The sequence below is a fragment of the Lynx canadensis genome, chromosome B4, assembly GCF_007474595.2.
Source record: "Lynx canadensis isolate LIC74 chromosome B4, mLynCan4.pri.v2, whole genome shotgun sequence".
Lineage (NCBI taxonomy): Eukaryota > Metazoa > Chordata > Mammalia > Carnivora > Felidae > Lynx > Lynx canadensis.
The window spans coordinates 5,031,768-5,053,071 of record NC_044309.1 but is presented as its reverse complement, the minus strand read 5'-3'; the positions used below and the strand labels follow the sequence as shown (position 1 = coordinate 5,053,071).

The 21,304-nt window shown below is 42.5% G+C and overlaps 1 protein-coding gene across 1 annotated transcript in view; it reads left to right on the top strand.

Moving 5' to 3' along the window:
• Positions 1-4,231: 4,231 nt before the first annotated feature.
• Positions 4,232-21,304, top strand: part of GDI2 (GDP dissociation inhibitor 2) — a 34,376-nt gene continuing 17,303 nt past the window's right edge. Inside the window, exons 1-4 of the mRNA XM_030322165.2 lie at positions 4,232-4,529; positions 13,355-13,462; positions 16,417-16,516; positions 19,934-20,068. Coding sequence (XP_030178025.1) covers positions 4,485-4,529; positions 13,355-13,462; positions 16,417-16,516; positions 19,934-20,068 — 388 coding nt within the window. The 5' untranslated portion in view covers positions 4,232-4,484. The remainder of the gene's footprint in view (positions 4,530-13,354; positions 13,463-16,416; positions 16,517-19,933; positions 20,069-21,304) is intronic.

Sequence of the window (21,304 nt, the reverse complement as noted above, 5' to 3'; positions counted from 1 at the left end):
TTTTGTTTCAGTTTTTATTTATTTATTTTTGAGAGAGAGAGAGAGAGAGAGAGTGTATGTGTGTGTGTGTGTGTGGGAGTGTGGGAGGGAGGGGCAGAGAGTGGGAGACAGAGAATCCCAAGTAGGCTCGACATGGGGCTGGATCTCACAGCCATGAGATCACGACCTGAGCCAAAATCAAGAGTCCGACACTTAACTGACTGAGCCACCCAGGCATCCGTATAGCTCCTTCCGTTGAATTTGGGTGTGCTCTGTAACTGCTTTGATGAGTAGAATATGGCAGAAGGGATGCTGCGCCAGTTCCTGGGTCCAGGCCTTAAGAGACCGGCAGCTTCCATTTCTTGTTTCTTGGGATGTATACCCTTGGAAGACAACTACCATACTTTGAGACGTGCAAACCGAGTGGAGGGGACACACATACATAGCTGCTGTTGTTGACAGCCCCAGCTCAGCACCCGGCTGACAGCCATCATCAGCTGTGAGCCACGGGAGTGCGCCATGTTGGATGTCCAGTCTAGTCGAGTTTTCAGATGATGTAAACCCCCTGGTTTACAACTGCATCATAGACCCAAGCAATTCCCACACATCTGAACCCGTTCAACCCCCGGAACCGTTAAGAGATAATAATACCTTGTTAAGTCACTAGTTTTTTGTTTGTTTTTTAAAGCCACTAAGCTTTGGGGTGGTTCGTTACACAGCAAAACAAAATCGGAATAGATGTGGAAGGAGAGAAAGAAGACAGAAGCAAGGATGAGATCTAGAATTCTGGTTTGGACCCAGGGTGGAGCCAGTCACTACTATACTGGAGATTGGGAGCAGACTGCAGTTTGTGGGTGTGGGTAAATGAATGCAGCATAAACTAGGAAATACTTATTTGGGGGATCTAATTAAAAATTTCCCCCAGATATCCTATTATGTTTTATCTTCAGCATTAGCTATCCAGATTTTAAACAGATTTATACTGTATAGATCTCTAGCTTTAAGAGCCTGTAAAGTATTAATTTTAGTATCTTCTGCAATAAGAAAAGCTGCCCTTGTCAAAAGTTATCAAAAGGAACTGGTACTATTTCATCACATTTAGTCCTTGTTGATCTAGGGATTAACTTCCAGGTGTCTTATTCATTCATCAAATATTTACTCATCATCTGTCAGGCACGATGGCATCATTATGGACTTTACATTCCGATTAGCAGGCAGACAAGAAACAAGTAAAGGATGTAATTAGCAATTTGATAGAAATCAACGAAAGAAATAAGCAGGGTGCTTTTAGAGAATGAAATTTGAGGAGAAAGCTACTTTAGACAAGGTGGTCAGGGAAGATTTTCATGTAGAAACTTAAGGAAGCAGAAGGAACCAGCTGTGAAGAAGTGTATGTAGGAGGGGAAGTGCGGCTTGGTAGTTATGGGACCCACAAGAGCGCAGAGGCCCTTGGGTGGTTAAAAGCTTGACCAGATTCTAGGAACTGAAAGACTAGTGTGTCTGGAGTGTAGTGAACAAGAAGCACACAAGATGAAGTTGGAGAGATATACGGAGGTGAGATTACACAATACCTTTTAGGCCATAGCAAGGGGTTTGCATTTTATTCTAGACGCAAAAGGTAGGCAGAAGCATGAACAGGATCCGATTCACATTTCAGGAAGATAATGGTTACCACAGACAGAAGGGAAACTGGTTGAGAAACTGGTACAGGGGTTCAGGACAGAAAGATGTCCGGGACTGGGGTTCGTTCTGCTATCTTCCTTGGACTCAGTCTCTCCCTCCGTAAAGCGCGGGCGGGGGCTTAGTGCAAACAGATCAGCGACGATTCCCAAGCACCCGGCTCTAAATTACAATCACACTGAACTCTTGCTTTGTACAAAGACTTAAATACCTTTACGAGGGATGGTGTTTTCCACTGCTCTCCACAAGTCACCCACTTCCCCCAAACCTAAGTTTCACTCTTTTAGGAATACACTGAACCATTTAGTGGCTTTCAAGCCACTTCACCGTAAACAGTATTTGTTGTCTACCAAGTTCCTTGGCAACTGGAATAGATGAGGTTGAAGATCCTAGAGCAGGCACAGAATTCGGGATTAATCCAGTTGTTTTTGGTTTTTTTGTCTGTTTTGTTGTTTTTTATTTTTTGTTTTTGTTTTTGGGTTTTTTTTGTGTGTGTGTCCTTCCACAAACTAAACTTCAGTGTAAGGGATCGGATTGAAGAGCCTTATTAGCCTTAAATTCAGATCCCTTATCCAACGCTTTGGAGTTTCTCATTAACTTCATCTGAATATTGATAAATTACCCTTTACTTAAAACATGGTAACATAATTCAGCAGATACCCTCAAAAGCCTCTTCAACATTCAGAGGTTGATGGCAATACAGCAATACATGAAAAAGGCTCTTTATTGTTATTTTTATTTTTTACTTTTTATAATTTTTTAAGTAGGCTCCACGCCCAGTGTGGGGCCCAAACTCACACCCCTGAGATCAAGAGTTGCATGCTCCAGTGACTGAGCTAGTCAGGTGCCTTAAAGATTTTTTTTTTTTTTAAGTATTCTCTAAGCCCAACATGGGGCTCAAACTCATTACTCCTAGATCAAGAGTCACATGCTTTACTGATTGAACCAGCCTGGACTCGTTACTGCTAGTTTTTAAAAATGGGTCAATATTTCATGTCAGTTTAAAAATGTAGGTAATGTTGTAAAAGTAGCCAGAGAGATCCCTTCCCCCTCCCATCTTCTCCCACCCTGTGAGGACAAAGCTAAAAGACAACTAGAACCAGGAAGCAGGCCCTCAGACACACCTTGATCTTTTACTTGGTAGCCTACACAACTCTGAGAAGTAAATTTCTGTTGTTTATAAACATGTGCATATACACGTGCACATACTTGGAGAGGAACAGCAGGACCTTCTTAAAACATGCTTAGCTACCAGAAAAGTCAGTTACACCCACTGGCACATAATGGGGTCAGTAGTCAACTCTGCACTTGGTTTTTGTCTACTTATAGAAATTCATTCGGTCGCTAATGGATACAAATCCAATTAAGGTACGTAAATTTAAACTGTCCAGCACCCCCCAAAGGTGCACTGTCTGGTAGAACACTTAAAACTTTTTCTGGGGCAAAGAAACATTGTACAATACTGTTACATTATTTCCGGAATCTGAATGATTTAAGTATGAAGGAAGTTCTGTCCACCAAGATTCTCTTTGAATAGCTCTTATCCAGCCGTGCTTGGGAGTGAATCTAGAAGGAAACGCCAACTCTTTCGTCTGAGTATGCAGACTTATCCCAGGCTGAAAACACAGGCTGTCCAAGGCTTTAGGGAAATCGCTTATCTACACTGCCCCTATAGGGTGTACGCTCTTTGGTTGAGAACACAAGCCTCTCCTCATACCTGTCTCCATACCCAAAGCTGGAGATTCCAGTGGGAATCCTAAAACAGTCGGGGGTGGGGGAAGGAGTGCATACACTGGTCAGTTACGATTTCTATAGCCGGCTTGAGCTACAGCTCTCAGGCCTGCTTCCCAAACCTGGACTTCCCCTATATTTACGCTAAGCGTTTTCTTTCTTAAAAAATTGTTGTTGTTGTTGTTTTCCCCTTCCCTTAAATTTCCTCAGGCCGCACAGGCAAGACACAGGGCGGGAAGTAAGGTGACACGAGTGATTTCTGAGCTGCTTAAAATACTTCGGGTCCTCTTTCATTGAGAAAAAGGAGGCAGGACAAAAAGGAAAACAATGCAAGTTGCCACTGGCCGAGGTAGGCGCAGCCGCACGAGCACTCGGGGCCGAGGCCTGCACGACGCTCGGCCCGCGGTGCGTAGCCAGCCGGTGGCAGGGCGGGAGAGCGGGGCCCCCGGCCGGCCCCGGCGCACGTGGCCGACTCAGGCTCAAAGTCCAAGGGCGGCGGGAGGTCTCGGGGCCCTGGGCGCGCCTCGGCTCCCACACCACTGCGGGAGCAACGAACCGGACCGCCGCTCTCCGACCGCCGGCGCGCTCCCAGCCGTACGACCTCAAGGGCCCAGGCGCGGGGACGCCCTCCGCCCCCTCCGCCCCCAACCACGGTGGCAGCGGGCCGGGCGGAAGACCGGAACCGCTAAAGGCACAGCCCGCCCTCTTCTCGCGAGACGTGAGAGAGGAAGAAAGTCGGTCGGGCGACGGAATGCAGCCAATGAGAGGGCGGGAAGGCTGTGATCGACGGCCCTCCGAGCGCCTTCCCTAAGCCCCGCCCCGGCTGCGGAGGCCCCAGTCGCCGCCCGCCTTCCCCTCCCTTCCCCGTCTTCCCTCCCCTCCCTGCCCCGCTCTTCTCTTCCCGTCTGAGGTGGCGGCCGGCGTCCCTCCTCTCCAGCTCCGTTTCGCCTCTAGCCCTGGCTTCCCGTTTTTGTCGGGCCCCGAGACCGGTCTGAGCGCTCCCCCTGTCGCTTCAGGGTGGTCGAGTAGCCCCGGGCCCCTCGAGTCCTTGCGCTTTCTCCCTTCCTGGGCTTCGGTGCTCGTCCTCCCCCGCCATGAATGAGGAGTACGACGTGATCGTGCTGGGCACCGGCCTGACGGTGAGTTCCGGGCGGCGGGCCCCGCGCCCCCTCTCCCCACCCCTCCCTGCCGCCCGCGCGGCCGCACGAGGCCCGGGCCCACCCCGCCCGGCCGCGCCGCCTTCTGCCCGGGCCGACCTCCCAGCGGGGCCTGCGTCTCGCACGCTGTCCTTGTGCACACGGTCTTTGGTCGTCGTTGGGGGCCTTGCTCTGCAGGGCGTTGGGGCGGGTGGCGACCGGCGCGTCCCCACGAGTCCGGGCCTGCGGCAGTGCCCAGCTGCTCGGGCTCACGGCCCTAAACGTGAATCGAGAGACCGGAGATGGAAAACCCGGTCCAGCTGGAAAAGGACAGTTTTTCCGCTTTGCTCGGCGGGGGGGAAGCCCGATTGGGGATCGGTACTCGTCCACCTCCTTTATGGGTTGCTGGCCTCTCCCGATTGGAAACGGAAAAGCACCAGGCAGAGTGGGGGAGGGCGGAGGCCACTCTTGCGTTTCCTACTTAGACTTCAGCCGCTACTACTCATCCGTCTTTGCCTGCCAGAGCTAGGCAGAAGATTTTGTGACAGGTCCTTGGACAGTCGCTGTTTTGTGCTGGATACAGTTCGGTTAACTTAGGTTTGGGGAGAAAAATTAGCCTTTTATCTCCGCGCCCATTTCAGATGAGAGGCATTATGCCTTCCTTCTCACCACCCTCGCAGCTCACTTTTTGAGCATCTGTAGAGTTGGAAATGAGTTTGCTCAAAACTTGTCTATCGAATGCTTTCTCAGCTGACCTTTGCCACCTTTTCCTTTTGTTCGGTCTGTTCCCTGCCTCCATTGTCGCTTCTCGGGGCTTTCCCCTAAGAAATGGATTGGTGATGGATTGATGGCTGTAGAGGCCACGTTCTCTACTACTGGCCGGTCGAGACCCACGTGTGACTGGCTGAGAAGCAGCACCAAATAGCTGAGGCCACTGACCTAGGAAACTACCGGGTTGTTTTGAACGTGCCTGTTTCGGTTGAATTTCTTTCCAGGTGGTGAGTTGGCCAACTGTAGGATGCCTAAATGAACAGGCCCACCTGCTGTTAATGTTTCTTCAATTAATATTTTTAAAGTGTCTGATTTTAAAGTGTCCAAGCTGTGCGGCTGTTTTTCTTCTGTGAATGTTTTTAAAGCGTCTGATTGGGATTCCAAGCTGAGCTCTGTGGTCTGTGGCGGATTTTGCCCATGGGGATGGGGACCGTTGCTGCCGGCATGTTGTAAGAGCCCGTTCTGTTTTCCTGCGGTTATTGCTGCTCTTTCAGATTTGCTCTTGATTAGGTCCGTTGGACGTGGACGAACGAGTGCAAATCCATCTTGCAGGTCTCTACATGCCTGGTTTGGAAGCAGCAGTTTGTGTCAGAGATAGCACAGTCGTACTGGATAACGACCCAGTGGAGATGATGCATTTTAAGTATTCATTTGGGTTGGGGCGCCTGGGTGGCTCAGTCGGTTGAGCGGCCGACTTGGGCTCAGGTCATGATCTCGTGGTTTGTGAGTACGAACCCCGCATCGGGCTCTGTGCTGACAGTTCGGAGCCTGGAGCCTGCTTCGGATTTTGTGTCTCCCTGTCTCTCTCTCTCAAAAATAAATAAACATTAAAAAAATTTAAACATTCATTTGGGTCGATTGTGGTCTTTTTGATGAGTGGTAGATTCATGCCTAACTAGAAATCAGACCAGTTTCTGCCCTCACTTTACAGCTGTGATAGCTTTAATCCCTGTGAGCCTTCTTACATTGTTTTCTCAGATGTTCTTTGAGAATTCTCTCCATTCAGAGCATCCACGCTCGTTGATGGGAGTGGCGGTGGCAGGATGATTTGACCATGGTAAATCTTGTATCCTTTTTTCTAGTGACACCAGGACTGCTCAAAGTGAGATGAGACCACCAAAGTTAAAAACCCTGAAATCACGCTTGGCCGAGTATTTGGAGTGAACATACCACTTAATTTTCTTAATTTTTGGCTTCTAAATATTTAGTACCTGAGGCTTAAGAACCTGCAAACAGGCATACGCAATCAACTATGGGTACCACATATCGCAGGAGGGCAGTGTGTCAAGTACTTTTAGTGCTGTGAACTTGTTACTTTTAAAGAAAGTGCCGGAGTTTGTTGCCTAGTGTTGGCACTGTTTTGTGTCAGTTGTTCCTTCTAAAATGAAGGTCATAGTGATCCACAGATGTTGCTGGTAACTTTAATAAATAAGACACAAAATGTATACCTTAGAACAAAATCATTCTGTGTCTAGGAGAAAGGGAATATTCCATATAACTGAATTTTCTGAGGAATTGAGGATTGATTCTCCCTTTAAAGAAAGAACCACAACTTTCTGATAAAAGCTGCTCCAAATGACATCACAACTTGTTTACCAAACTAAGGAACATAATTTACTTGATAACTAAGATTTCACACCCTGAGGATTAAGCACTGTGTCATGCCGTGACATGATGAAGCTGCTGAGACACCTGGTAAGCTTTGGCCCTCCTTACTAAATAGTCGCAGACTGCTTGCCTTTGTGAGTGAGTGAGTGCTTCAGTCTGCTTTTCATTTGCTTCCTCCTCCCTTACTTTGCTGTTAAGGTGACCTTTACTTTTCTTTGATGGCAGCGTGTGTAGACCTCATCTGACCACCTAAGATGCTGCTTCTAATTGACTTTGGGTTTGGCAGTGAATTCTTGAATTTTCTTAAAAATAGTATATAAAAGGGTAACTAGTTCCACAGCTGTTGGTGCCTCGAGGAGGTATTTATGTTGTTTTGTTCTACATAATAATTCTGGTAGAGGGTCATGAATAGAAACGTACTCTAGTGATACTTAACCAGTATTCTCAGTATTCTATATTTAGAAATTATTTTACATCCCAGATGTAATTTCTCCTTTTTTCTTTATTAAAATTTTGTGATTTAAAAGAGGAGTTTTTATATCTGATTTAAACATCTTAAATTGCTTCTCAGATTTGCTCTTTGAAAATCTTTGCCATTGCTCTGTTAGAGTTTTGTTCACAAAGGACTTTCTATTCACTGCAGTAGCAATCATTGGGCCAATATGTACAAATGTCTTATTTTTGGAAGGTATAAATGTTTTGCAGTCTGTATTTTAAATCCGTTTCAAGCATACTGGCCCAATAGAACAGAAATAAAATCAGATGCATTTCAGCATCTAGAGGTAGTAGTGAGATACTTGGTTTGAAAAACCACTAGGTAAATATTGGCTCACATAGATGATAATCGACATTTACCTCTATCTTCCTTCTCCTTGTACCTGATTAAAGACCCTTTTTTTTTTAAAGATTTTTTTTTTTTAATTTTTTCAACGTTTATTTATTTTTGGGACAGAGAGAGACAGAGCATGAACGGGGGAGGGGCAGAGAGAGAGGGAGACACAGAATCGGAAACAGGCTCCAGGCTCCGAGCCATCAGCCCAGAGCCCGACGCGGGGCTCGAACTCACGGACCGCGAGATCGTGACCTGGCTGAAGTCGGACGCTTAACCGACTGCGCCACCCAGGCGCCCTAAAGATTTTTTTTTTAATGTTTATTTATTTTTGGAAGAGAGAGAGACAGAGCATAAGCGGGGGAGGGGCAGAGAGAGAGAGAGAGAGGGAGACCCAGAATCCAATGCAGGCTCCAGGCTCCGAGCTGTCAGCACAGAGCCCAATGCAGGGCTCAAACCCACGAACTGTGAGGTCATGACCTGAGCTGAAGTCGGAGGCTTACCTGACTGAGCCACCCAGGCGCCCCGAAGACTCTTAATGGAGTAATGTCTTCCCCGATTTCAGTTATTTAAACTGTGACTGTTGTGATCAGTTACAGGCAATAAAGAGGTAAACGCACTTTCTATAAACAAATAGCTTCTCATAGAGGACGGTAACTGTAGGAGTTGCTATGAGAAAGTACTAAGAGCTGTAATAGAGCTACACGTGGGAATTCAGACAGGGGAATCAGGAAAACCTTCATAAAGAAGGAAGTATGTAAGCTGACTTTTTAAAATATTGGTAGGCTTTGAGCAGGAGGAATGATTTTCTAGGCAGAGTGAGCAGGATAGGTTGGTAGTAAGAACAGGATGTATGGAAGGAATAGGAAGTTTATTTTGCCTCAAACAGAAGGTATGAAGAGGCAGATTGGGAAATAAGGTTGGAAAGAAGGCCTGTTGGTAAAAAGGTTGAATGTACTAGGCTAAGAAATTTGAACTTTTTAAGCAGTGGGAGAGGATTTTGAGCAGGAAACATATAATTAGAGCCAATTTCAAGAAAAATTATCTTCTGACAGCATTTAATGAGATGCATTTAAGGGACAGACATTTAAAGGAACATTCTGCTGAAAACAGTGTTTTTTTTTGTTATTGCTGTAAAGCATATATCATTGAGATTAGTGGATTCAGAAATGTTCAAGTTAACATTTTCTTCATATTTCTAGGTAAGTGGGTTTCAAAAGGGACTTTTCTTCAGTATCGGTTTTTAGGTACCTGTTTTCCTAATCATTTTTGTGTGCGTTTACTTTCTGTTTGGTGTTTTTTGCTGTAGTTTTGTTTTTCCTGTAACAACTGTAACACGCGATGCCTTTAAAGGTAGTTATTATCAGCTCTTTGGACTTTAGTGAATCTTCAAATTATTGAGCCTTTATTTTAGGCCTCCACCTTTAGTGCTTGCTTTAGAGCCATGGTCCAGTGAGTGGATCATGCTTATTTGCGGGGGAGCATGAGAAGTTATATATAGAAGACATGCAACATGCAGATTTGCTTGCTGTGTTTTTGCTCCCAAAAGTTGAACTCTGAAGTCTGCCTTTGTTGGCTGGAAATAGGACTGTTTAGTCTTCCTCTATCTGTGCCCTAACCTGTTTTTGAGATAGTAAGTTTTATTTTACTTTCATGTATTATGTTGAGCCGTCTATGTTAGTGCTGCTTTGGATTTTGTGTTTTGAACAAGTGAGTTGCTTTTGGTAATATTAGGGTTGGAAAATGTCTTCAGTTCTGTTTATCAAGACGTCGTTAAGAAACTGAAAAGGCAAGCCACAGAATGGAAGAAGATGTTTGCAATGTATATAACTAATAAAGCACTTTTATCCAGAATATGAAAGGAGCTTTTATATAGCAGTAAGAAGAAGCCCGTTTTTAAAAAGGGCAAATCATTTGAGTAGGTACTTATCAAAAGAAGATACTAATTATCAGTTAAACTATAAAAAAGTGCCCAACCTCATTAGTTGTCAGGAAATGCAAATTAAACCACATCCTAAGTAGAAGGGCTAAAATTAAAAAGACACAAGTGTGTTGGGCAAGGATTTGAAACAACAGCAACTTTCACACACTGCTGACAAAAGTGTACGTTAGTACAATCACTTTGGAAAGCTGTTTGGGAGTATCTCCTGAAGTTGAACACAATTGTGCTTTCCTTGATATGTATCCAACAAATACATAATAAAAACACGTTGAGAATATTTGTAATGGTCAAAAACTGGAACTGTCCAGATGCCCGTCAACTAAAGTCTCTACAGCTCTGTTACCCAAACCGTGGTCCTTGGACCAACTGCTTCTGCAACACCTGAGGGCTTGCTAGAAGTGCAGAAGGCTAGGCCTCACGCTGGATATGCCGAAGCAACACCTGCAGGCCAGCATGATCCTCGGTTTTGTTTTGTCGAAGTAGGCTCTAAGCCCGGCGTGGGGCTCGAACTCAGTGACCCCGTGACCTAGAGTTCATGCTCTACCAGCCAGGCACCCCTGCCTAGCGTGATCCCCAGTTGATTCTCACCTTTGTTAGAGTTTGGAGCGGCGGTGCTTTCATAACCGTTCTTGAAACTGGTCCTGGACCAGCCTCATTAGTGGTCTCTCAGCCTGGTGAGAAAGGCACGCTCCCAGCCTGGTGAGAAAGCCCCAACGCAGTTCTGGGGATGGAAGCCCCACAATCTGTTTTAACAAGCCCTCCAAGTGATGTGGATGCAAAGTGAAGTCTGAGAACCTGCTTAGAATTGACGTTTCTCAGCCCTTCGCGGGTGATGCTACATGGGAAGCACACACTGAGATCCATCCACTGCTTGCAGGGTTAGACCTTCTGTAAAGGTCCAGACAGTGAATCTTTTAGGTTATGCCGGCTATGCAGTCTCTGTCACAACCACGGTTCTACTGTGGGACCATGAAACCTGCCGTGGACACTATGTAAATGAATCGGAATGGGTGTTTCCCAGTAAATCTTTATGAAAACCGCGTGCAGGCTGGACTTGGCTCTTGTACCTTGGGGACTGCTCTGTGGCAGTGAGAATAAGTGAATTTCAAGAACACACAAAACATGGGTGAATCTTGTAAACATAATGTTGGATAAAAGGTATATATACAAAAAAAGGTATACTGCATGATTCCATTTATTCTGAGTTTAAAAACCAGCAGAACAAATCTTTGCTCTTAGAAATCATCAGGAGGGGTGGGGGGTGTGGTTGTGAACGGAACAGGGCATGAAGTGGCCTTCTGGAGGGAGCACTCATAGTGTTTTGGTTCTTGATCTAAATAAGAAATGATACACCCTCGTAAAGTGAAATTTGAACCTGATAAGAACTTAAAACCTTTCAAAAATACTAAAACGAATAGATATATTGTGGAATAAAATTTGAAATACTTAAGAATTTTTAAATTTTTTTTTTTCAACGTTTTTTATTTTTATTTTTGGGACAGAGAGAGACAGAGCATGAACAGGGGAGGGGCAGAGAGAGAGGGAGACACAGAATCGGAAGCAGGCTCCAGGCTCTGAGCCATCAGCCCAGAGCCCGACGCGGGGCTCGAACTCACGGACCGCGAGATCGTGACCTGGCTGAAGTCGGACGCTTAACCGACTGCGCCACCCAGGCGCCCCAAGAATTTTTAAAATAAGGTATCAGAGTCAGACTTCTAGGGGAGTGAGATTGTTCTCTGCTATGTAGGGTCTTTGGGGTAATTTTGAAAAGCCCCAGGATTTGTGATGATACATGGAATTTCCTTTTTCTTTTTAAAAGATAAAGCCCTGGGGCGCCTGGGTGGCGCAGTCGGTTAAGCTTCCGACTTCAGCCAGGTCACGATCTCGCGGTCCGTGAGTTCGAGCCCCGCGTCAGGCTCTGGGCCGATGGCTCAGAGCCTGGAGCCAGTTTCCGATTCTGTGTCTCCCTCTCTCTCTGCCCCTCCCCCGTTCATGCTCTGTCTCTCTCTGTCCCAAAAATAAACGTTGAAAAAAAAAATTAAAAAAAAAAAGATAAAGCCCTGATCACCAAAACCATGCTACAGGTTTTGAGTGAATGTGTATCCCATCTCTGGGTTTCTACTCATTAATTCATTAATCATATTCTTCTTTAATTTTTTCCTTTTCCCCCTCTGTCTTGATATGGTGTATCTTAGTATATTCATGTTTCATTTACCTTTTTCTTGAGAGTAGTCGTTTATAATTCTCTATTTGTTGCCACTTACTAGTGCTTGTTCTGGATGCTTCCTTTAGGGCTCTGGTTCTCAAACTCTTTGACTTTGGGATCTTTTTACACTGAAAAATTAAGGACCCTGAAGAGTTTTGTTTATAGTGGTTATGTTTATCAATATTTATCATTAGAAATCAACACTGAGAAATTTAAAAAATTTGTATTAATTCACTTGAAGATAGTAATGATAAACCCATTACGTGTTAACATGAATAAGTTTTATGAAGTATAACTGTATCTTCCAAAACAAAAACATTGTGAGAAGAGTATTATTGTTTTACATTTTCTGCACATCTCTTTAATGGGCAGAATGTCTAGTTTTAATGTCTGGCTTGAAAGCTGAATTTTCACCTGCTTTGGTGTTCAGACTTTTGTCAGATACCAGCTGAAGTATCTGAAGAAAATCAAGCCTCATAACAGATGTGCAGTGGGAACAGGGACAAGTATTCTAATAGCCTTCCACATGGTTGTGGATATTCTTTGATTTATACCAAAATATTAGTGGCAGGTTTTTGTGTTTTTTTAAATACTTGTTGTAGTATGAAATCTGAAACCGCATCTGACATATATCTAGGTCTGAGTAATAGTTTATTGGTCAGTTGTTCTTTCAAATAAGAATGATGATCTATGAGGGGTGCCCGTGTGGCTCAGTCTGTTAAGCATCCAGCTCTTCATCTCCGCCCAGGTCATGACCTCATGGTTCGTGAGATTGAGCCCCGTGTTGGGCTCTGCACTGATGGTCTGGAGCCTGCTTGGGATTCTCTCTTGTCTCTCTCTGCCTCTCCCCAACTTGTACGGGCACTGTCTCAAAATAAATTAAAAAAAAAGATGACCCATGAACAAAGAAGTGGTTAGTTCAGCATACACATCAGTTGCACAAATGGTTTTCCTTGAGCCAGAGTTACCTTATGTGGACTTCCCATTTTGTCACACAGTATTAAAATAAAATGGTGGGCATTCAAGGGTGTATACTTAACAGGTAATTTTTTTTTTCCAACAAAGGTAATTTTAATGCTTCATCAAGGACATGTTTGAGTAAGCCAGCCTTTTTTTAAAACTGAATACCTGGTGGTGGCGAATATAACGAGTAGTGCAGAGTGGGGCTACTGTCCTAATTCGTTCTGTCTGCCGTTGGTTTGGACCATTGGTGCTAATGCTAGCGCAGTGGACAAATAGTGAATAATGTCTTAGTGTTATGAAAATAGTTCTAACCTTGAGGCCCACGGGGGTCCACAGACCACTCTTGGAACCCTGGTCACTTTGGGCTTTGTCCTTAAGTCATATATTGTACATACTAAGTATTAATTACTAAAAGAATGTTTAATGAGGGGCTTTAAAAAAAAAAAGTAATGTTCAAAACGTGCTGTAATGCTTTACTTCTTTTGAAGATACTTATGCTTTTCCTGTAGGAATGCATCCTGTCAGGTATAATGTCAGTGAACGGAAAGAAAGTTCTTCACATGGATAGAAACCCATATTATGGAGGAGAGAGTGCATCTATAACACCTCTGGAAGATGTAAGTATTAAGTTACTTGTGCCTTTCATTCTTCGAATCTTTGACTTGTGAATCTCAATTTCACTCCTTATAGATAGGTTTAATTTTGTTTTATTAAATAGATTATCTGTAACCTATTTTTTCAAAAGGGGCTGCTAGTTTAGGGCTTGTAGAAATTTAAGTTGTGACCTTTCCTGCCACCTTGGAGCAGTTACCCGTTATCTCTTGAAGCTAAAGGTATAGACTCCTGATGGATATCTGATATATGCCAAGCACAGTGCCAGTGTTTCCCACTTGGTTTTATGTATTCTCCTAGTTACTTGAAGAGGTATTTTTATCCTCAGTTTTCAGGTGACAAAATAGTCTGTGTTGTTACAACCCCAGAGAAGGGCTGGGAACCTAGGTTATATGACTCCAAAGGTGTAGTCCCTTTTGCTCTACTGCCCTGCTTCCTACTTTTCTAGAGCATGGGCACAGGAAGCATTTCCAAAGTGTGTTTTACTAAAAAAAAAAAAAAATCGTGAGAGCAGATGCCTCAAGGGTGAGGAAAGGCAGAGTGATGTAGTGTGGAGGTGCCCACAAGGGCCCTTGATCACCGTGTAGTGTTTTATTTCTTAATCTGAGTGTTTTAAAAATGGATATTCATTTCATTATTGTTTTTTTAATTTGTACCTATGTGTTTTAATCAACTCTTCTATTTTTGCTTCTTCTAGTGATAAAACAAATAATATATAAATATTTAAAGCACACACAAAAAGTGTTTTACTAACTTTTTCTCTGTGAGGTTTGTTCCAACATCCACACGCATGGATATGAGCTGTACTGTATTTTATAGGAGATCTATAGACATCACCAATTACTTTAAATAATGACTGATAAAATAGACTTCATATTTTTATCAAAAAATTTTTCTGTATTCAGGCCTACAGAAAAGTTGAAAGAATAATAACAATGGATCAACCTTCCATCTGGATTTAGCGGCTGACATTTTTCAATATTTGCTTTGTCTTTTTTTGTTACTGGGTTGAGTCCTTAGAAGTAATAGACATCATGATACTCGACCTGAATCTTTCAGCATTCACTGGCTAAGAATAACATTCTCCTATGTAATCATGGTATCATTCGTTATCATGTTTAAGAAAATTAACCGTAATATCCAGATCATACTCAAATTGCCCACTGATGCTAAGAATGTCTTATATTGTGTATGGTGGTGGTTTTTGTTTGTTTGTTTTGTTTTTTTTAAATGTTTATTTTTGAGAGAGAGCACGTGTGTGCGAATGAGTCAGGGAGAGGCAGAGAGAGGGAGACCGAGAATTCGAAGCAAGCTCTGCACTGTGTGTACAGAGCCCGACTCGGGGCTCAAACTCAAGAACCATGAGACCATGACCTGAGCCGAAGTCGGACTCTTAACTGACTGCGCCACCCAGGCATCCTCCCGCCCCTCTTTTTTTTTGAACCAGTTTAAACATTGCCTTTGGTGTGGTTTCTCTTTATTCTCTTAATCTACAAAAATCTCCTCACTTGTTTTCCCTTTTGAAAAGTTCAAGCTAGTTGATAATAAGAAAGCATTGCTGTGTACCTCATATTGCATCATATCAGAGGCACATAATGTCTAGATTTCCCCTCTGTTCATGATGCTAAGTTTGACCCTAGTTAAGGTGACGGCCACCACATCTCTCCATTGAGAATAATCCGTAGAGTGATACGTTGGCACCATTCCTTCTACACTTAGTACGTTTATTAATCTTCAATAAGGTGAGCAAGCTGCCTTTTTTCTCCCCCAGTGAATATACTCAAGGACTTGGGGATTTTTATGAGTAAATATATACCAACTTTGTCTATTCACTTCCACATTAACAATAAAACCCATGAGTTCAAATGAATATTCCCAAATTTTAGACTGAAAGCTTCTTTCTTTCTTTCTTTCTTTCTTTCTTTCTTTCTTTCTTTCTTTCTTTCTTTCTTTTCTTTTCTTTTCTTTTCTTTTCTTTTCTTTTCTTTTCTTTTCCTTTCTTTTCTTTTCTTTCTTTCGTTTATTTTTGAGAGAGAGGGAGTGCGAACAGGGGAGGGGCAGAGAGAGAGGGAGACACAGAATCCCAAGCAGGCTCCAGGCTCCGAGCTATTTGCACAGAGCCCAGTGCGGGGCTAGAACTCACGAACTGCGAGATCATGACCTAACCGGAAGTTGGATGCTTAATTGACTGAGCCACCCAGGCGCCCTTGAAAGCTGCTTTTTATCTAGATCTCCTACTCAACTCACTTACATACATTATAAATTAACTGGAACTAACTTTGTCTTGTTTGACTTGAAGAATCCAGAATTTAGTTTTAACTCCTTACATCACTACAGAAGCAAAAATAAGCCTTTTCGGGCGCCTGGGTGGCACCAGTTGAGCATCCGACTTCAGCTCAGGTCATGATCTCACGGTTTGTGGGTTTGAGCCCCACGTTAGCCCTCTCTCTGCCCCTCCCCTACTTGTGTGCGCGTATGCGTGCGCTCTCTCAAAAATAAACAGTAAAGAAAAAGTAAGCCTTTTGTTAGCCTTTTATTCAGGAGAGAATGAGTTTAAGTGATTGCTACAGGAGCACCTGGGTGACTCAGTCTCATGGTTTGTGAGTTCGAGCTCAGCCTGCTTCAGATCCTCTCTCTCTCTGCCTCTCCCCTGCTCGTGCATGCACTCTCTCAAAAATAAATAAACATTTAAAAAAAGATTTCTACAAATAAGGGGTATATCTACAGAGCTATGTGTCATTGACAAGTTGTTTTGTATTATTACTTTCCTGCTAGTAAGAAATACTACCCCTGTAATATTTATCATTCCTTAGTTTAGTAATATATTTAATTAGGTGTGTATTGGAACTTCTCTAAAAATTTTATCTGATAAAAAATGACATGCCCTTGTTACATTGAATAGTTGCATAGCATAATGAAAATTTTATTACATTATGGGTAATTTTTGTTTTGGTTTTAGTTATACAAGAGATTTAAAATACCAGGAGCACCACCAGCGTCAATGGGGAGAGGAAGAGACTGGAATGTTGACTTAATTCCTAAGTTCCTTATGGCCAATGGTAAAGAATTCTAACTGAAATTTATGCCATTGAATCTGGTTTAAAAGTAGAAACTAACTCTTGACAGAGAGTATTATTCCAGGTATGTGAAAATAGATTTCGTTGAATGGCAACAGTTTGGTGAGTATAATATGGTCCATTAGAGGCATCTGGAGTCCATAAAAATGGAGGGGGAGGGTGACTCCTTTGTAGTTGGTTCTGGAGGCGCAAACTTAGGATGTGGCACAGACTCTTCTTAAGGGGCTTTGGTGATGGTCTTAGATAACTGGGCCTTCAGAAACAGGGTTTTTTCTAGTTTGGAGGCTTTTAAAACTTTTTTCTCCACATATTTTCTCATTTTTAATTAGAAGGGCAAAATTGCTATGGTATTAGTGCCTTTTTCTGAAATGACATCAAAAAACCAAGTTGTTGGTGTGAAGTCTACGGCCCATGTATAAAAGTCTGAGCCACCCTTTCCCTTTTTTGGTGTTTTATTTATTTTTTTTGGTTTTCAATTTATATTCTACAGTTCTTTGCTTTCATTCTTTTTAAGTCGTTCCCCACCCCCCCCCTCCCCCACCGCCCAAGTAATCTCTACTCCCAGCATGGGGCTTGAACCCACAACCCTAAGATCAAGAGTCACACATTCAGGAACACCTGGGTGGCTGAGTCAGTTAAGCATCCGACTTGGGCTCCGGTCATGATTTGGCAGCTTGTGGGTTCGAGCCCCACATGGGGCTCTGTGCTGACAGCTCAGAGCCTGGAGCCTGCTTCGGATTCTGTCTGCCTCTCTCTGCCCCTCCCCTGCTCACACTCTGTCTCTCAAAAATGAGTAAGTGTTTAAAAAAAAAAAAAGTCACTCTATCGACTGAGCCAGCCAGGTGCCCCTATAGTTTCTTTTAATGGAAAGATCTTTGAATTTTCTCTGAAATTTAAAGTTACCTTTTTGAAATTCTTTTGAAGTAAATTATAAGCACTTTTCAAATTACATAAGTAATGAAATCATTTTATTAAAATTAGAAAACACAGATAAGCAGAAAGGAAGTAAAATTTATATAACCAGAATCTCACCATCTAGAATTATGGTGAATATTTTGGTATATGACTTGCCAGGCTGTGTGTGTGTGTGTGTGTGTTGAACCTCACTATACAGCCCTAGAAGTGTGGGGATCAAGGCAGTAACTTCTTAAGGCTTTGATTTTCTATTGCCCACTGTGACTCTCACCAAAAGACTGTGAGGCTGCACCTTTCCTAGTACCTTTATCAGTAGTAAATATTAACTCATTTTAATTTTTGTCACTTTGTCATACCAAAAGGCAAAATAATGGATTTTTAAAAAGTTTCTGAGAGTAAAATGATTTCTAGATGTTTATTGGCTTATATATATATATTTTTTAAAGTTTATTTTTGAAAGAGAGAGTGCACACATGCACGCACATCACGGGGCAGGGCAGAGAGAGAGAGGGAGAGAATATCCCAAGCAGGTTCCGTGCTGTCAGTGTGGAACCTGACATGGGGCTCGATCCCACAAATCATGAGATCGTGACCTGAGCCAAAATCAGGAGTCTGAAGCTTAACCTTAGGCTGAGCCACCCAGGACCCCCGGCTTTCATAGTCTTTAGTGAATTGGCCAGCCTTATGCTTTGTATATTTTTCTTTTGAGGTTTTAAAATATTTCCTTATTGATATGAAAGAGCTCTTTATAAAGGCTATTGAATAAATACTCTTTTAATGAATGTTGAAGATATCTTTTCTGGTTTGTGATTGGCTTTATATGTAATTGTGTTATAGTTTTCTTTCATACACAAGCTTTTAATTTTCATGTAGTTATATAGGTTGATCTTCTTTTTATTCTTTTTGATTTGGAAGGGTATGTTTAAAATTTTTCTCTTTACCCCAAGGTTAACAAATACTGATATTTGCTATCACTGGTTTTATAGTTTTATTTTTTCACTGTGTAAGTAAATTCACCTATTTTATAAGTTAATTTACCTGTTATCCTGTTTGAGATTAAGCCTCTTTACTTTTTTTATTATTCAGTAATCTCTACACCCAAATGTGGGGCTCAAATTTGTGACCCTGAGATCAAAAGTCTCATGCTCTGCTAACTGAGCCAGCCAGGCGCCCTTTCTGTTATCCTGTTTGAGATCTAGAGATTGAGATTTATTTTTTTATTTTTATTAAAAAAATTTTTTTTAATGTTTATTTTTGACAGAGATCATGAGCGGGGGAGGGGCAGTGAGAGAGAGAGGGAGACACAGAATCCGAAGCAGGCTCCAGGCTCCGAGCCGTCAGCACAGAGCCCGACGTAGGGCTTGAACTCACAGATGGTGAGATCATGACCTGAGCCGAAGTCGGACGCTCGACCGACTGAGCCACCCAGTTGCTCTGAGATTTATTTTTTTAAATGATTATTCAGGGGGCCCTGGGTCACTCAGTTGGTTAAGCGTCTGACTTCGGCTCAAGTCATGATCTCACAGTCTGTGAGTTCGAGCCCTGCGTCGGGCTCTGTGCTGACGGCTCGGAGCCTGGAGCCTGCTTCGGATTCTGTGTCTCCCTCTCTCTCTGCCCCTCCCCTGCTCATGCTCGCTTGCTCGCTCTCTCTCTCTGTCTCTCAAAAACAAATAAACATTTAAAAAAATCTTTAAAATGGTTATTTATTTGTCCCTCAATACCATTTATCTTTTCCCCTTTTATTTGAACTTTTATAATATATTACATTTTTATATATGGGTCTCTTTTTTCCCCTCTAATTTGTGGGTTAATTAATATAACTGTACAATTTAATATTTGCTGCATAAAGCTGAAACTTTGTTTTTTGTTTTCAAAAAAAATTCTTTTGATTGTCCTATTGTTTTTATCCTTTCGAATGAGCTTTAAAATAATTTGGTTTCTCAAAGAAGTTTGCTGTTTTTAGTATACCTAAATTTCTTTTGTTTATAGACAGGTAATATTTCAAATTGTATGCCTGGTTTATTCTTTATCTGAAACTAATGTTTATCTTATACAAATTGAATAATACAAACTGAATGGCACAAATTCTTGAAAAATTTTCCCTATTAGTTGCCTCTCTTTAAAACATAATAAGAATTTAAGGAAACTCAGACCTATTTGCAGTAGTACTCTAATTCTAAACTTCATACGTACCTCTAATAATTATTAATACAGATTTTACAAAAGCAAGTTGATAAAGTTATTAATCTTGAAGTTGTAACATTAAAAAAGATAGTTCTAAATATGCTAAGCAACAGGTATGCGTTCTGATTGTTCCATGTGGAATGTGGCATTGGAGACTTTTTTGGGCAGGAGTTATTGGACAATGTTAAGAAAAAACTAGGAGGCCATCAGTACAAGCCAACAATAAATGTACTTTTATTCCTGCTAGTTTTTGGAGGCAGTAAGATTTAAGTTACGGTTGGAATTGTGGGACTTTTCTAGGTCAGCTGGTGAAGATGCTGCTTTATACAGAGGTCACCCGCTATCTGGATTTCAAAGTGACTGAAGGGAGCTTTGTCTATAAGGGAGGAAAAATCTACAAGGTTCCTTCCACCGAAGCAGAAGCCCTGGCATCTAGTAAGTAATTTTATTTTATTTGCTCAGAATAATGAGATTTTACAATAGAAGGGAATCTTAGAGATCAAATGTAACGTCCCCTGTTCTGACACCCATCCACTCACTCGTCCAGTCAGTAGTGTTTGCTGGATGTGCGTTAAGTGCCACACACTGTTTGGGGCAGTTGCTGGATCATCAGCGAAGAGGACGTTCAAAAACCCTGCCTTTGGAAGCTCAGAGAGTTGAAGTGACTGTGCGTCCCATGGAGCTTGTGGCCTGTGTAGGTTCCCAGTGCTTGTTTCGTAGGAGTAGTTCGGAAGAGCTGGTGTTTTTCTGAGCGTTTCCTGTGCGCTGGGCTCTGTGCTAAACACTTCACGTTCTTTTTCTTATTTGGAAGAATCTTCTAGATGAGGGAACTCAGACCTGAGGTCAAGCAGGTAAGCAGCAGGATTAGGAAGGAAACTCTAGAGGAATCTAGAGCCTGTGAACTTAATCACAGTGCTAAGCTGACCACCTTCGCCCTACTGTCCAAACTGCTGAGAAAGAAAAGAACTTTGTTCTGGCGAAACTAATCTTCTAATTGGTGCCGTTGTCGTCCTCTGAAATCTCTTTTTTTTTAGGAATTTCTGGTGAGTATGGAGTAGATTTAATTCTTTGCCCAAAATTATTTCGTCTCTTGGCTCAGCGAAAGATAGATAACCTGTTACCATTTTCTATTCCTGCCTCTCTTAAATAGCAAACACTTTCCTAAGAAAGATATTCTGTCTTTGAAGTTGGGGCGCCTGGGTAGCTCAGTTGGTTAAGCGTCCGACTTCGGCTCAGGTCATGATCTCGCAGTTCTTGAGTTCAACCCCGCGTCAGGCTCTGTGCTGACAGCTCAGAGCCTGGAGCCTGCTTCAGATTCTGTGTCTCCCTCTTTCTCTGCCTCTACCCCACTCAACACACTCTCTCTGTCTCTCTCTCTCTCTCTCTCTCTCTCTCTCTCTCTCTCTCTCAAAAATAAACATTAAACACAAATAAAAATAAAGCTGAATTAGTGGCGTAATCATGGGTTAGAAATTATTCTAAATGACAGTTTTATCTAAATAACATGTTTTCATAGAAGTAAGAGTTCAGCAGTTTGAAGAGTATCTTAAAGTTTGTATTCTAAATTTTTATTCTCTCTTTGAGCTCTTGCATATGTTAATTGCTTTAGTTACCTCCTTTATTGAACACAGATTGAAGGACTTACCTTCTGGCAGTTCTGTTTTTCTCTTT